The following is a 13,956-nucleotide window of genomic DNA, read 5'->3' as shown; positions in this document are numbered from 1 at the left end:
TTGTCCATCCTGATTTTGTATTGCATTTTTAACTCATTTTTTGTACTCATTGATAATTTATTCTTAATGCGTCTGTGTAGGCTCTCAGTCGTACAGGAGTTGTCCATCGAGGAAAAGGCTTCTTGAGACGTCATCTGTACTTCTGTGTAGAAGGTGTCGGACGTTTCGCTCCTCATCCGAAGAGCTTCGTCAGCAAACTAATAAGTGCTGGTAGCTTAGGCCTTAAATACAGTAAGAGTGGGCGGAATTGGTGTGCCAACACCCTCCTCCTATTGGTTCGTTACACTAAGCCTGGGCGGAGCAGTGGTATAATCCTATCCTGTTATTCACACCTACGATAAAAGGGAAGTGTCGCTCCCTGAATTGGGTATGAACGACTCTGATACTGGCTTGTTAGCATCTATTGTTCTGGCTCGGCCCTGCCTTCACCTCATTTGCAAGACTAAGAGCTGTGGGTTTTGGTCTCAGTAACCTGCTGAACACAGGGTCCAAATTAAACCTCAAACCACCATTCCGATTCAATGATGGGTTCTGTAGCATTGACTCTACCACGTACAATGTAGCGAAATATGTAAAAACAGTCTTATCCCCATTGGTAGGCAACACTGATCATCATATAGAGAACACAAAAGGGTTTGTGGCGAGCATCAAAGACCTCAGATTGGAGCCAGAGGAAACTTTGGTGTCTTATGATGTGACTTCACTTTTCACATCTGTCCCCACCTCAGCAGCAGTCTCGGTGGTGAGGAAGAGACTGCTCGAGGACTCAACTCTGCATCGGAGAACAAAACTTAGTGCTGACCACATCTGCCAATTACTGGAAATTTGCCTTAACACCACATATTTTCAGTTTAGAGGGAAATTCTAGAGACAAATTCATGGTTGTGCTATGGGCTCACCAGTCTCACCCATAGTGGCGAATCTGTACATGGAAGAGATGGAGAAACAGGCTCTCACATCCTTCTCAGGGACAAAACCAAGGCACTGGTTTAGATACGTGGATGACACCTTTGTCATAATCAAAAAACAAGAAATTCAGTCTTTCACAGATCACATCAATGCGGTGGACACCAATATCAAATTTACTCGCGAGGACACTAAAGAAAACCAACTAGCCTTCTTAGACTGCAAGGTAATTATAGGAAAGGACAGACAGCTACTTACAGAGGTCTTTAGAAAGGCCACACACACTGACCAATACCTGCTTTTTGAATCAAACCATCCACTACAACATAAACTAGGGGTTATTAGGACCCTCCAACATAGAGCGGAACAAATACCAACTAGTGCTGAGGGAAAGAAAAAGGAGACACGACATGTCCAGAGAGCGCTCTCAACCTGTGGGTACCCACGGTGGGCTTTTAACAAATGTCAAAAGAAGAGAGTAGGGAAAGAAACCCAAAAGCCCACAGAAGCAAAAAGGAGAGGAGTGGTAGTCCCTTATGTAGCGGGGGTCTCCGAAAAACTCCAGAAGATCTTATGGCAACACAAAATTCCTACCTATTTCAAACCAGTAAATACCCTGAGACAAAAATTAGTGCATCCTAAAGACAAGGCTCCAAACCAGAAACAGAGCAATGTGGTCTATTCCATCCACTGTAAAGATGAGGAATGCAAAGAGCACTACATTGGGGAAACTAAGCAAATGCTCCAAAAAAGGCTTTATCAACATCGCAGGGACAATGCTAGTGGTCCTCAATCAGCAGTACATCTACACCTGAAAGCTACCAATCACTCTTTTCAGGACAGCGAGGTTAAGATTTTGGCCAAAGAAAACAGATGGTTTGAAAGAGGAGTTAAGGAAGCTATTTTTGTCAAACAACAGAACCCATCATTGAATCGGAATGGTGGTTTGAGGTTTAATTTGGACCCTGTGTTCAGCAGGTTACTGAGACCAAAACCCACAGCTCTTAGTCTTGCAAATGAGGTGAAGGCAGGGCCGAGCCAGAACAATAGATGCTAACAAGCCAGTATCAGAGTCGTTCATACCCAATTCAGGGAGCGACACTTCCCTTTTATCGTAGGTGTGAATAACAGGATAGGATTATACCACTGCTCCGCCCAGGCTTAGTGTAACGAACCAATAGGAGGAGGGTGTTGGCACACCAATTCCGCCCACTCTTACTGTATTTAAGGCCTAAGCTACCAGCACTTATTAGTTTGCTGACGAAGCTCTTCGGATGAGGAGCGAAACGTCCGACACCTTCTACACAGAAGTACAGATGACGTCTCAAGAAGCCTTTTCCTCAATTTATTCTTAAGTATGTCAGCATTATTAACAATGTATACCTGATTCCCTTACAAAAAACAATGGGAAACTAAGAAACTTCACCTGCACTGTCCAGTATCCAGCACATTTATTTCACAGTCACAGTGGTTGAATTTTTGGCAAAAAAATTACTGAATCGATTTAAAGTTACTGAATTGTTTTGGATCGTATCGTCGCGACGTGGAGCATCCAGGAGCTACGACTGTTGGATGTTGATAAATGTAATTCAGCCCTTTTTTAGCCGTTTCGTTATTCATACTGAAGCAGACGTCATGTTTGGACAGCCGTACATCTACCGTACATCTACAAAAAATTTGAATTTGCTGCCGTATGACACCGCCTGATGTAAAATCTAAACAGCAGTATGGGAGAGTAGATTCTATACAGTATATTCATTCTTTTGACACTCCTTATTTGGGCATTCATTTGGGAAATCCTAGTGCTGTTCGAGATAACATTGTAGAAAATGTTTACATTTTTTGATGTTTTCACTTGCCAGTGCTAAATTCCCTGCTTTTGTTGCATAGCATTCGTATAATCTGAGAAGACCGATATGTTCTACCTCAGACAGACGTGGTTTTGGTGATTTCTTTACATCGTGTCATCTTTTTGGTTACTTTTCAGGCACTTTTCTTGTTATTTATATTGTCAATTTATAGACATTTTTTGCATTTTCTCTGCTTTTCATATACGAATACGTTCAACAGCTTTTCACTCTTTCCCGGGTATTTTCACGTTGTTTCCATACACAAATGCACGAGTCTCCACAACCTGCAGCTGCCCCACTGATTGATCAATAATGTCAGTCAATAACAATATTGATGACCCTGGCTCATCTGCGGCCCTCTTGCTGCAGTAATCCATTGCTGCTTGGCTTTTAAGTGATCAGGACACATACAGTAAACCGCACGTAAACACTCACTCACTAATCTCTTTAAAGCTGCTGATCACAGCCTTGCTGCATTCAAATAATCAATATTTTCCAATCAATACTGCTATCGATCAGAGTTTAGTGAAATCAGAGCTCGTCTTTCAAAGGAGGTAAATAAAACCCCCTCTCCGCTTGTCCTCTTCAGTGAAATTGAAAAAGCTATTTGGGCATGCTGTTGAGCATACGGATGTAATCCCATTACATTACATTACATTACATTACACTGTGTGGATCCGGTGCAATGGCATTTGTACCCAACATACTATATAATATATCAAGCTACAGTATCTAAATTCAATGATCAAATTATATAATAATAATAACTATTATTGTTATTTTTATTTTTATTATTATTACTAATAGTAGTATTAGTCGGCGGGGCTTGCGCACTAAGCCGAGAAGAGACGCTCGCGACTGCCTCACCTTAGGTTTCTGCCCTGTATTTGATCAGGAAATGTGCAAATGTAGCCATTTTTACTGAAGAAGATGTTGAAAGCAATTGGAATCATACAGAAAACACATTTATAATTCAGTTCAATGGACAAATATGACTATTTATTTTAACTTATTATTCTTCATGCTAAATGTATTCTTCACTTCATGTTTTTACTTTGAATTGATGTAAAGAACATATCCATTGAAAATCATCAATTGCGACAAATGCGTCACGTCAGGCTTTATTTTGGATAACGTCAGGCTTTCCATAGCAATTTTAAGGCGAAAATCTCGATCGCGATATTTTGTTTGCTTGTTTTGTATAAATTAATTCAATAAATACAGTAAGAATATTTGAATTGCAATATTTAACACCCTATTAAAGCGTTACAATTGTTAAATGGATTTGAAGTACGATTTCCTGGCAAAAAAATGCACTTTTGCAAATGAGCGATCCTCCCTGACACACTGCCATTTTGGGGAAGCCAGATGCTGGGATAGTCACATGACAACCACTCCAAAATACGCCACTTACACATCACTTCTGGACTTGATGACTACAAGTCAAGTACAAAACTATACGGGACACTTTTTAAGCACATGTTAAGTGTTTGTTTTTATGGGTTTAAATTCTCTCCACGCTGTCAACTTTCCCAAAGTAAATAAATACTCACACCATCAGCAAATTATTCTTCACTGATCAACAGCAAGTCATGTTATCACTGTTACTGTGTCAACCAAAGTGACTTAACCTTTAAAAAAGTACAGTGGTGCTTTGGTTTGCTAACCAAAGCAGACTCTAACCAAGGCAAGTTCCAGACACCCAAAGATTTTAATTCAAAACACATTTTCACAGTTGTGCATGCAGAAAACAATGCAAAACTAATTACAAAATGACAAATGAATGGACAACTGAACATTTAACATCACTTTTACGTAGTTTTGGAAAGAGAGAGGGGAGGAGTCGAAAAATCTCTTTTTTTTTTAAATTGTTACAGCACGCATGTGGCACAAAAATCTATGCAGACAGGTCTGTTAATGACTTTTTAACATGCACAGTTTTACATTTAAAAATAATGCTACAAACATGACATATGAAATGGGGAAATAAACATTTAATATCCTTGTACCTGTAGCGGATACCCTAGCAAACACCCAGAAAGGGTTGGGGATGGAGGAGTCTGGAGGCTCGTGTCTGCACTTGCAAACTCGCCATGCCTGAAGACGCTATGTTTGCCTTCTTTTTTTTTTAATTTTCGAACCAGCCTCTGCTTGCCTTAAATTCGTGAATAGACTCACTCCTTGCAGGCGTTTTCTTTGTTAGATCCGCACGCACCAGGCTTGCTTCTGAAACAGCTCCCGCCAGCTGTTTTTTATTGATCCACACCAGCAACAACTTCTCAACACCTTTGATGACTTGTGGTGTCTGTTTTCTGAACACTGTTACTCAACATTAGCTCACTTGATGACATTGTTATTCTTCACGTTGGTACTTATTGTTGATGAGCGCGTCCAGCACATCCTGGCGAGATCGGCAACACGGACGCCATCTTCCAACTTTGCTATGACTTCTTTCTTGAATTCAGTAGTGGCAGGCTCTAAGATTTTCTGAAGCTGTGGTGGTGGGCTGCATGGGAGGGCGGACGGCCGCTGCTGTGTCTGCAATTTGTTTTGCTATGACAAATAATTTTTATGACGTATTTATTTATTAACTTAATTACTTAAGGTTTTTCAACAACCAGCAGAATATCAACCGAGAGCATTGCAAAACTGCTGATTTTATGGCAAATTTGCTAAGAGCACTTAAACCGAGAGTCTCAATGTCGAGCCTCCTTTTGTTACCTGACCTATTTAGTCCAATAGTACTATGTAACAAGTACAGAAGTACTAAATGTACTATTTGACACAAACTATTTGACACACTGTTTTAGAGTAATACAAATACATGGGAAATATAATATATAATATATTTTTTTGAGTTCAAAATAACACAACAAATAAAATAACAATTAAATTATTTTGTTCTCTCTTGTCTCTCCTGTATAAACAGTATAATTCAGAGTTATGATAGCACAGGTGTATCCAACTTGCAGCAGCATTAAAACAAAAAGAAAGCCAGCATTTAAATGGCACTTTTTTACAAAACACATCTCCACTCAGTTTGCTCATTTGTCATTAAATACAGGCGTCATGTTTGAATAGAACACTTATAAAAATACTAAATATTCTTTGGTGAACTGCTCAACATCAGCTAGTGAGCGCCTGTATAGCATACCAGCGACCTGTTGGAGACCTGTTACTATCTTAAAGTTGTATGCTTTGTGTTTAGGTTTAACAACTTAGAAACACAACTAGTACAAGACAAGCCATAAGTCTGAAATGAAAGCAAGTAAAATAAGCACGTGAGCATGAACATGACAGCCACTTGTAGCTTGGCCGTGGGACAAAAACGAGCTATCTAGCTATCGCCAGAGAGGCAAAATGTGTAAACAAAGATGCCACAAAGTCGAATGAGATTGAAACGTGAGCGATCACAAACGCTGGCTTCACCTGTGGCAAGCCGTCGTCAATTGACTACGCATTTCACGGACTATTTTTCAATGAGAAGACAAGATGCGTACGTTTATCTGGTCACACATACGCAACTGCCGACACGTCAGACAGGCGATTCCTGTGCATGTTTATCAAAATAAATCGCAGTAAAACATTTTTAGGATATTTTAAATTGTTTTCAAACTACTTGTGGTCAATATGTGCGTAAATAATAAGCTACAGTATACAACATACGTATCTATATAGCATATACAGTATATCCATTCATACAATATTTGACTTAATATTGTTTTCAAGTTTTAAAAAAATCTTTTTTCGGGTGTGGGAGCTGTTATTTTGGAGTGGGGGGCTGCCACAATTAATTACATGTTGAGAAAACCCTGAGTGGTCTTCACTCTTTGGAATGTTGCGGTCACGCCAACCTTCTTCAAACTCATAGCGTCTCATTTGAGTTTGTCGCACTCAGTGGAAAAAATGCCCCGACAGGAGTCGTCAACACTGAGGGTCCATTGTTTCCAGATGCCTTCCATGTATGTGCCTTACAGGCTGTCGTTGTAACGGGTGAACTAAGTATCGCGAGATTTTGTCTGGGGCGCGTGATCCAAGATGCCTGCTTAAAAAAAACAAAACAGGCACAAATACAACAGTTTGTTACGTGCGCCATATTGAACGCTAACCATGCGGGTGAACAGAAACCAAGGCAACATGTTAAAAAATGTGCTTACTGGGGTGGACGTTAACCATGGTACCACTGTAATGAATTAAGTGTACTCATTTTGTCATTGCATCAGTCATGATGTTCCCAAATTGTATTTTGGTAGAACCCTCAGCAGCATCAGCACACGTCATCTATCGATCTGGGATCTGCCTTTGAAACGTCTTGCAGTGACCACTGTTCCTTTCTCTTTCAGCTGTGGTCAGTGCCATCCCAGTGCCATCTCTAGATTCTTCTCAGTATCCTGGTATACTTCCTTCCCCCTCCTGCAGTTTCACCCACAACAAATTCAGCTTAAGGCCAATGCCTTTCTCCAGCCTAACGTTGGACAGAGGATACACGCAAGGTAAAACTGCAGTACAGTATGACATATTAAGCAGTGTTTCTTTTAGGTTACGTCGTCAGGGTGGTGGCGGCGGGAGGGTAGACAAACACGCAGCACTGACCACTGCATTTGGTCCTTCACAGTTACTTTCAAAACTTTCATATTAGAAAGACTCCGAAGTAACTTTCTTGAGGAGGTGTTCTTTATATGCAGCTGGATATTCACACTCTTACTCACACATGACAAACCAACAATAAACACTTACACACTAAAATATACATGCAAAACCATATTACTGTATCACCCACAAGGCATGCTGGGAAGCCTACACTTCCCCAACAGGAAGTCACCCAGCAAATTAGTGTAAAAGTATAACATTTACTAGCAAATGTTATTGTTTTGCATGTATATTAGTGTGTAAGCGTTTATTTCACATGGTTGGTTGCACTGTGAGTGAGGTATGCATTTAGTTCTTACTTTAGTTCTTAGGTTTTTCCCCAAACAAAGGTACCTTTAGTTGTACCAGGCATTAAAATGAACAAGAGACTGAAGAAACAAGGCAGGTCTGATCATTTTTTCCGTGACTGTATGTAAGTCGTGCTTGACTATAAGTCGCAGGACCAGCCAAAGTAACAAAAATAAATGTGACATATAGTGTAAAAAAATATCATAGCTTTAACTCCTAACTAAAGAATGGCAGGACTACCGTGTCATGTCTTATGACACAAACCAAAATGCTCAGTTTTTCCCGGCCATACAAACACACACACATACAGAAGCATAGAAATATATGCATTTTTGCATGTTTGCATAGACATAGCCTTACAGACAGTTAAGCAACAAGGAAGAGCTTCAGCTTCACTCCACACTGCCTTGTGTGGAGGACTTGGAGGACTGATCACTGGCAGTGAGATGAAGCCTTTGTGTCCATCACACCTTGTGTGACATTGCTTAATGCATCAGTTCTCATTAGCCTTTAAAAATGATCATTTTAGACCTGCTACTTTCCCTGCTTATGTGTTGTTCGGGTGAATAATTTCACTTGGTTTCCGCTTCCCCTGGTTTGTCGCCAGGCGGGGATGGGGGTGGGGGAGGGTGGGGTGGGGCTGGGGCTTTTTCAGCCACACCTCATTATTCGTTCATATTGGCACCTTAATGATGAAGATGACATTACACACACTCAGTGAATGCAATTCAATTAGTTAATTAGTTTCTGTCTAATTTGACCAAAGTTTAATTACATTAAGCATATTAAAAACGGCCTGAGTAGGTGAGTGTGCGGTGTGTGTTGTGCAGAAGATGTATACTTGATTCATTTGTGTACTGGGGGTAGAACCTCTGAGTTGATCAGAGATGTCCTATTTAGACATCCATTTTCTGTACCGCTTACATACAGTGGTAATGCTAATGCTAATGCTAATGGTTTCATTTAATTTGAACATGCATACAAGTTACAATGGAATACATCACATAGTACAATTCACAGTTCCACATGTCCAAAAGAAGTAGGAAGCATATTTAATCCTACCCCTCATTCGTTTTACATCTGTTGAAGTACAATTATTGACTTCCTGTATTTCATGTGAACTTTTTAATACATAAAAAAGTGATAAGTAATGTATCAATGTGGTAATATAAATGTCAGGGTTTTTCCACAGTCATAATAGATAATAAATATATATCATAATCAATATAATTATCGATAAATAATAATAAATACAAATAGACAAAACATAAGTTCAAGACTTCCTTGTATTTTGCAAACATCAACTGCTTGTGTTGTTTCTTGAAATCAAAATTGTTTGAGTTCCTCACTCAATCCGTTCCCTTATTTAATTCCACATCCTGAAATGCTGTGGGTTTTTAGCATTGTTCTCGCATATCAGTGTTTTAAGTTTAGTTTGGTTTTAAGTTTCATATTTCTCTTCTCTTGTCGTAAAGTACTCTAAGACATTTTTGGGTAACTGATTATTGTTTGCTTTATGCATAATTTTAGCTATTTCAAAATTTACTAAATCAGCAAATTCTAATATTTGTGATTTTAGAAATAAAAGATTTGGATGTTCTCTAGACGCAGCAGTACGCATTATCCTAGCTGATCTTTTTTGCAGGACATTTAGCAAGTGAAGTTTGCTTTTGTAGTTATTACCCCATATTGCCACACAATAACCTAAATATGGTAATGCCAAGCGCAGTAAAGAGTGTCGAGTGATTTTTGCTGAAGGACAAATTTTGCTTTATTCAATATTGAGGTATTTCCCGCCACCTTATGTTGTATATTTTTTATGTGACATTTTGAGTTCATTTTTTCATCTATTACGATTCCCAAAAATGTATTTTTGTTCACCCTTTCAATGTCCACACCTTCAATTTGTATTTGCACGTGTCTCTCCTTTCTGGTATTATCAAATAGCATTAATTTAGTTTTACTTAGGTTCAAGGACAATCCATTTTTAGCAAACCATCTTTTGAATATGGCCATTTCATGTGTGACTTTATTAATTAGCTCTTGTGTGCTTTCCCCAGAACAAAAAACATCATCATCATCTGCAAATAATACTAACTAAGTAATAACACTAACTTTAAGTTCTCATTAGTGATAAAAATGTTTGATCCCAGATATGAACCGTCCAAAAATGTTCATGGTAGGCTCATTCTAACAGAGAGAGACAGAATGTAAAAAACAATCATGAAAAGTTACCATTGAATAAAGGTAATACATTTATTTGTAGTTAATGAAGGAAAGTATTTGATCCACTACCAACCAGCAAGCGCTGTGACCCCACAGAGTGGTTACATGTTGATGAAACACACAAATGAGTCCTGTCCCTTTCAGAAAGTACTCTTCATCTCAATTCATGATGTGGACAACAGACACCTGCCACACAAATACTCTCTTCCATTCAAACCTCTCCACCACCACGGGCAAGACCAAAGAGCTGGCCTCAGGGACAAGATTGTAGACCTGCACAAGACTGGAATGGACTACAACAGCATGAAGAATAAGTTTGGTTCAATGTAAAAAAAAAAATCCAAGATAACAGTCAAGCATCCCACATGTAAGATCTCACCTGGTGGGGTAAGGATGACAAGGGAGGAGGTGGTTGATGATGTCAAAGGAGTTGGGAGCATTGCCAGCAAGAAAAGCATTATTGACACTTTGCTGTCATGGATTGAGATCCTGCAGTGCCCACAATGTCCCCCTGCTCAAGAAGACACATGTGCAGACCCGTCCGAACGTTCAACATGAAAACGTCTGAAGGACTCACACATGGCTTGGTAGAATGGGATGTGCTCACATGATCCCAAAATGGATGTTTGGAGGCAGAGAATGAACATGAATATGAGCCCAACAACAGCATCCCTGCTGTCAAACACGAAGGTGGGAGCATTCTGCTTTGGGGATGTTTCTCTGACCAAAATCCCTGCTGAGATGTGTGCAACCCTGACGAGGAACTACAACAAGCACCTGACCTCTGTGCTTGCCAACAAGACTTTCTACACCAATTACTAAACCACCTTTGTATGCCATCAAACACTTATTTCCTAGGGGTGCAACAGGACATGTATCTGCATCGAGCCATTCAATACAGTGGAATCTTCTCTCGCACATGCCGTCTGATGGTTATTGGGCCCGCAGCAGTAACAACTTTCATTTGGGCCGAGGATTGTCCCGTTTCACGTGTATCTTCTGTGGAAAGCATTGTACAGTATTTAAATGACATTAAATGCAGTGTGTTTTGATATTAATAGGGCCTATTACAATATGCATCATTACCAGAGGTATGGGAGACAAGCTTGAATTAATTTTCATTACGATAACACAAATGTCATCCCAATTAGATGTTGAAGGTTGCAGGATGTCTTTTAGCTCCATGGAATGACTTTGAGAGGTTATTCCATTGCTTCCTCTGGCATCAAAAATTAATTCATGCTGCATTATACCTCCTTAACCTTCTTGTATGATTTTCAAGTACAGCTTAAGTATAAATGGCTCATGAATGTTTGAAGGTGCTGTTTGAAGTAAAGTTCCATTTTCAACACCACTGACTTGCTGTTTCATGAAAAGTACCAGGCATTGTTAATAGAAACGACAGAGCAATCACTACATCGCACATATACAGCATCTTACCAAACACTTGAACTCCATCCATCCATCCATTTTCTTCCGCTTATCTGGGTCGCGGGGAAGCAGTCTCAGTAGGGAAGCCCAGACTTCCCTTTCCCCGGGCCACCTCTTCCAGCTCCAACGGGAGGACACCAACACGTTCCCAGGCCAGCTGTGAGACATACTCCCCCCCAGCGTGTCCTATGTCTGCCACGGGGCCTTCTCCTGGCTGGGCATGCCCGGAACACCTCACCAGGGAGGCGCCCAGGAGGCATCCGGACTACCACCACCTCAACTGGCTCCTATCAATGTGAAGGAGCACCGGCTCTACTCTGAGCCCCTCCCGGATGACTGAGCACATCACCCTATCTCTTAGGGTGAGTCCAGCCACCCAACGGAAACTCATTTCAGCCTCTTGTATCCGCAATCTCGTTCTTTCATTCACATCCCAAAGCTCATGATCGTAGGTGAGGGTGGAAACATAGATCGACCGGTAAATTGAGAGCTTTGCCTTCCGGCTCAGCTCTCTCTTCACCACAACAGTCTCCCGTTGACCTCACAGGCCAACCTCACTCACAACCCTCACTCGTGAACAAGACCCTGAGATAATTGAACTCCTCCACCTGGGGCAGGACCTCATTCCCAAACCAGAGGTTGGAATCCACCCTTTTCCGACTGAGAACCATGACCTCGGATTTGGAAGTGTTGAATCTCATTCCAGAAACTTCACACTCAAACCGCTGCAAACCACCCCAGTAAACGTTGAAGGTCACAGCCCGATGAGGCCATCAGGACCACATCGCCTGCAAGTAGCAGAGACGAGATCCTAAGGCTCCTGAACTGGACTCCTTTGACGCCTTGGCTGCGGCTAGAAATTCTGTCCATGAAAATTATGAACAGATTGACAGCGTGACAAAGGCCAGCCTTGGCGGAGGCCAACGTTCACCGGGAACAGGCTCGATTTACTGCTGGCAATGCGAACCAGGCTCCTGCCCCGATTGTACAAGGACCGAGTGGCACGTAGTAGCGCACCAGCAATCCCGTACTCCTTGAGTACCCCCCACAAGACACCGCCTCAACAACAACAGCCTCAAGAAGGGCTTTTTGGAGATCTATGAAGAGGTCATAAAACTTAAGGAAAATAGAGCGCTGTGCAAGGATACCAAAGCACTACATGATGATATCAAGGTACTACAAGATGATAATGCTGCCTTGGATGGAAAGTATGCACAAATGAACAATGTGGTCCTCACGGGGCTCTAAATTATACCTAGGACAAAAGCCAGGGCAGTCCAGAACAGAGAAGAAATTAATGTTCCTTCAACAAATTGCTAATTTTCTACTATCAATTTTTTCTACAACCAAAGGAGGCAGATGTAGATATTGACACCATCGATACTTGCTTCCCACTGCATGGCAGAAGCAATACATGATGCCACACCTGTCATCACCATTAACTTTACAGACAGCGAATTGAAAACTGCCTTGCTGAAACAGAGAAAGAAGCTGAAAAGTACAAACATCTTTATGAATGAGCATCTGACAAAACGCAACGCTGACATCGCCAAGAAAGCTGGGAAAAATTAAAGGCACTCCAAGTGCCAACGGCAAAATATACATCAAGCTAAATGGAGGACCAGAAGAGGCAAGAGTGCTTGTTGTCAAACATATCAAGGATCTGGACACTGTAAATATTAACGATCACATCACCATGTCAACAAGGAAAATGGAGGGTACAACCCACGAACAAAGAACGATGCAGTTGGAAGGATTACATTCAGTAACATTTGACATTTGAATACAGGAAGTGCACAAATGTATTAGCAATAGATGTGAAATGAAGAGGTGGTGGGATTAAATATCATCTGCTTCTTGCATGTGGAATTGGGAATTGTAACATGAAGTATTCCAATGTAAACTGTATGCTTGTTCAACATAAATTAAACCATAAAATGGCTAAATTAACAAAAATGCAAATATAAGGCATTCAAAAGACACATTGAAAGGTGTTGTATATATGTTGTACTCTACAGTGGTCACTAGGCGGCAGTACTGTAATGTTACTGTAACGTTTGGTGAGACACACAACTTGATCGCAGAAACAGGATTTTTTTTAAATATTTAAATGACCTCACTTCCAGCACAATAATCCCTAATACAGATCCAATTCAGAAATCCAACCAAATAAAAACATGAGCTACTTTTGCAGCTATTACCCACGCAAAGCTGAAACTTAACTCTGAACCCCCAACATGATTTCCTGTCTGCCCCTCCTCTCAGCTCCCTACAGAACACATTCACAGCAACACACATGAGCGTAAGTCTTCTTTATGTCTTCATTGGCTTCATTTCTTTTATTATGTCTACTGTATTGGGTGATAGGAGTGTAAAGGTGACTATAAGGGTGTTAGTTCATGTCTGGAGGGCTTTAATAATGTCGGTTGGAAACAGGTTTTCTATGCTGTAACTACAAAAATATTCTGTTTATAAATAAGGAATCCTACTTTGCGGCAATTCGGTTATCATGGCTGGGTCTGGAACCAATTAACCATGATAAACGAGGGATTACTGTATACAGTATGTATACTGTATAGTAATATATACTCTACAGATGCAGCTC

At 40.6% G+C, this 13,956-nt stretch overlaps 1 protein-coding gene across 3 annotated transcripts in view; it reads left to right on the top strand.

Annotated features, from left to right (window-relative positions):
• dcc (DCC netrin 1 receptor) overlaps positions 1-13,956 on the top strand; it is a 367,931-nt gene that overhangs the window by 314,842 nt on the left and 39,133 nt on the right. For all 3 annotated transcript variants that reach the window (XM_054756233.1, XM_054756232.1, XM_054756234.1), the window contains exon 26: positions 7,100-7,249. In XM_054756233.1, the coding sequence (XP_054612208.1) occupies positions 7,100-7,249 (150 nt within the window). The remainder of the gene's footprint in view (positions 1-7,099; positions 7,250-13,956) is intronic.

This window comes from Dunckerocampus dactyliophorus, chromosome 17, assembly GCF_027744805.1.
Source record: "Dunckerocampus dactyliophorus isolate RoL2022-P2 chromosome 17, RoL_Ddac_1.1, whole genome shotgun sequence".
Lineage (NCBI taxonomy): Eukaryota > Metazoa > Chordata > Actinopteri > Syngnathiformes > Syngnathidae > Dunckerocampus > Dunckerocampus dactyliophorus.
Note: the sequence above shows the minus strand (reverse complement) of the source record. Positions and strands in the feature narration are given on the sequence as shown.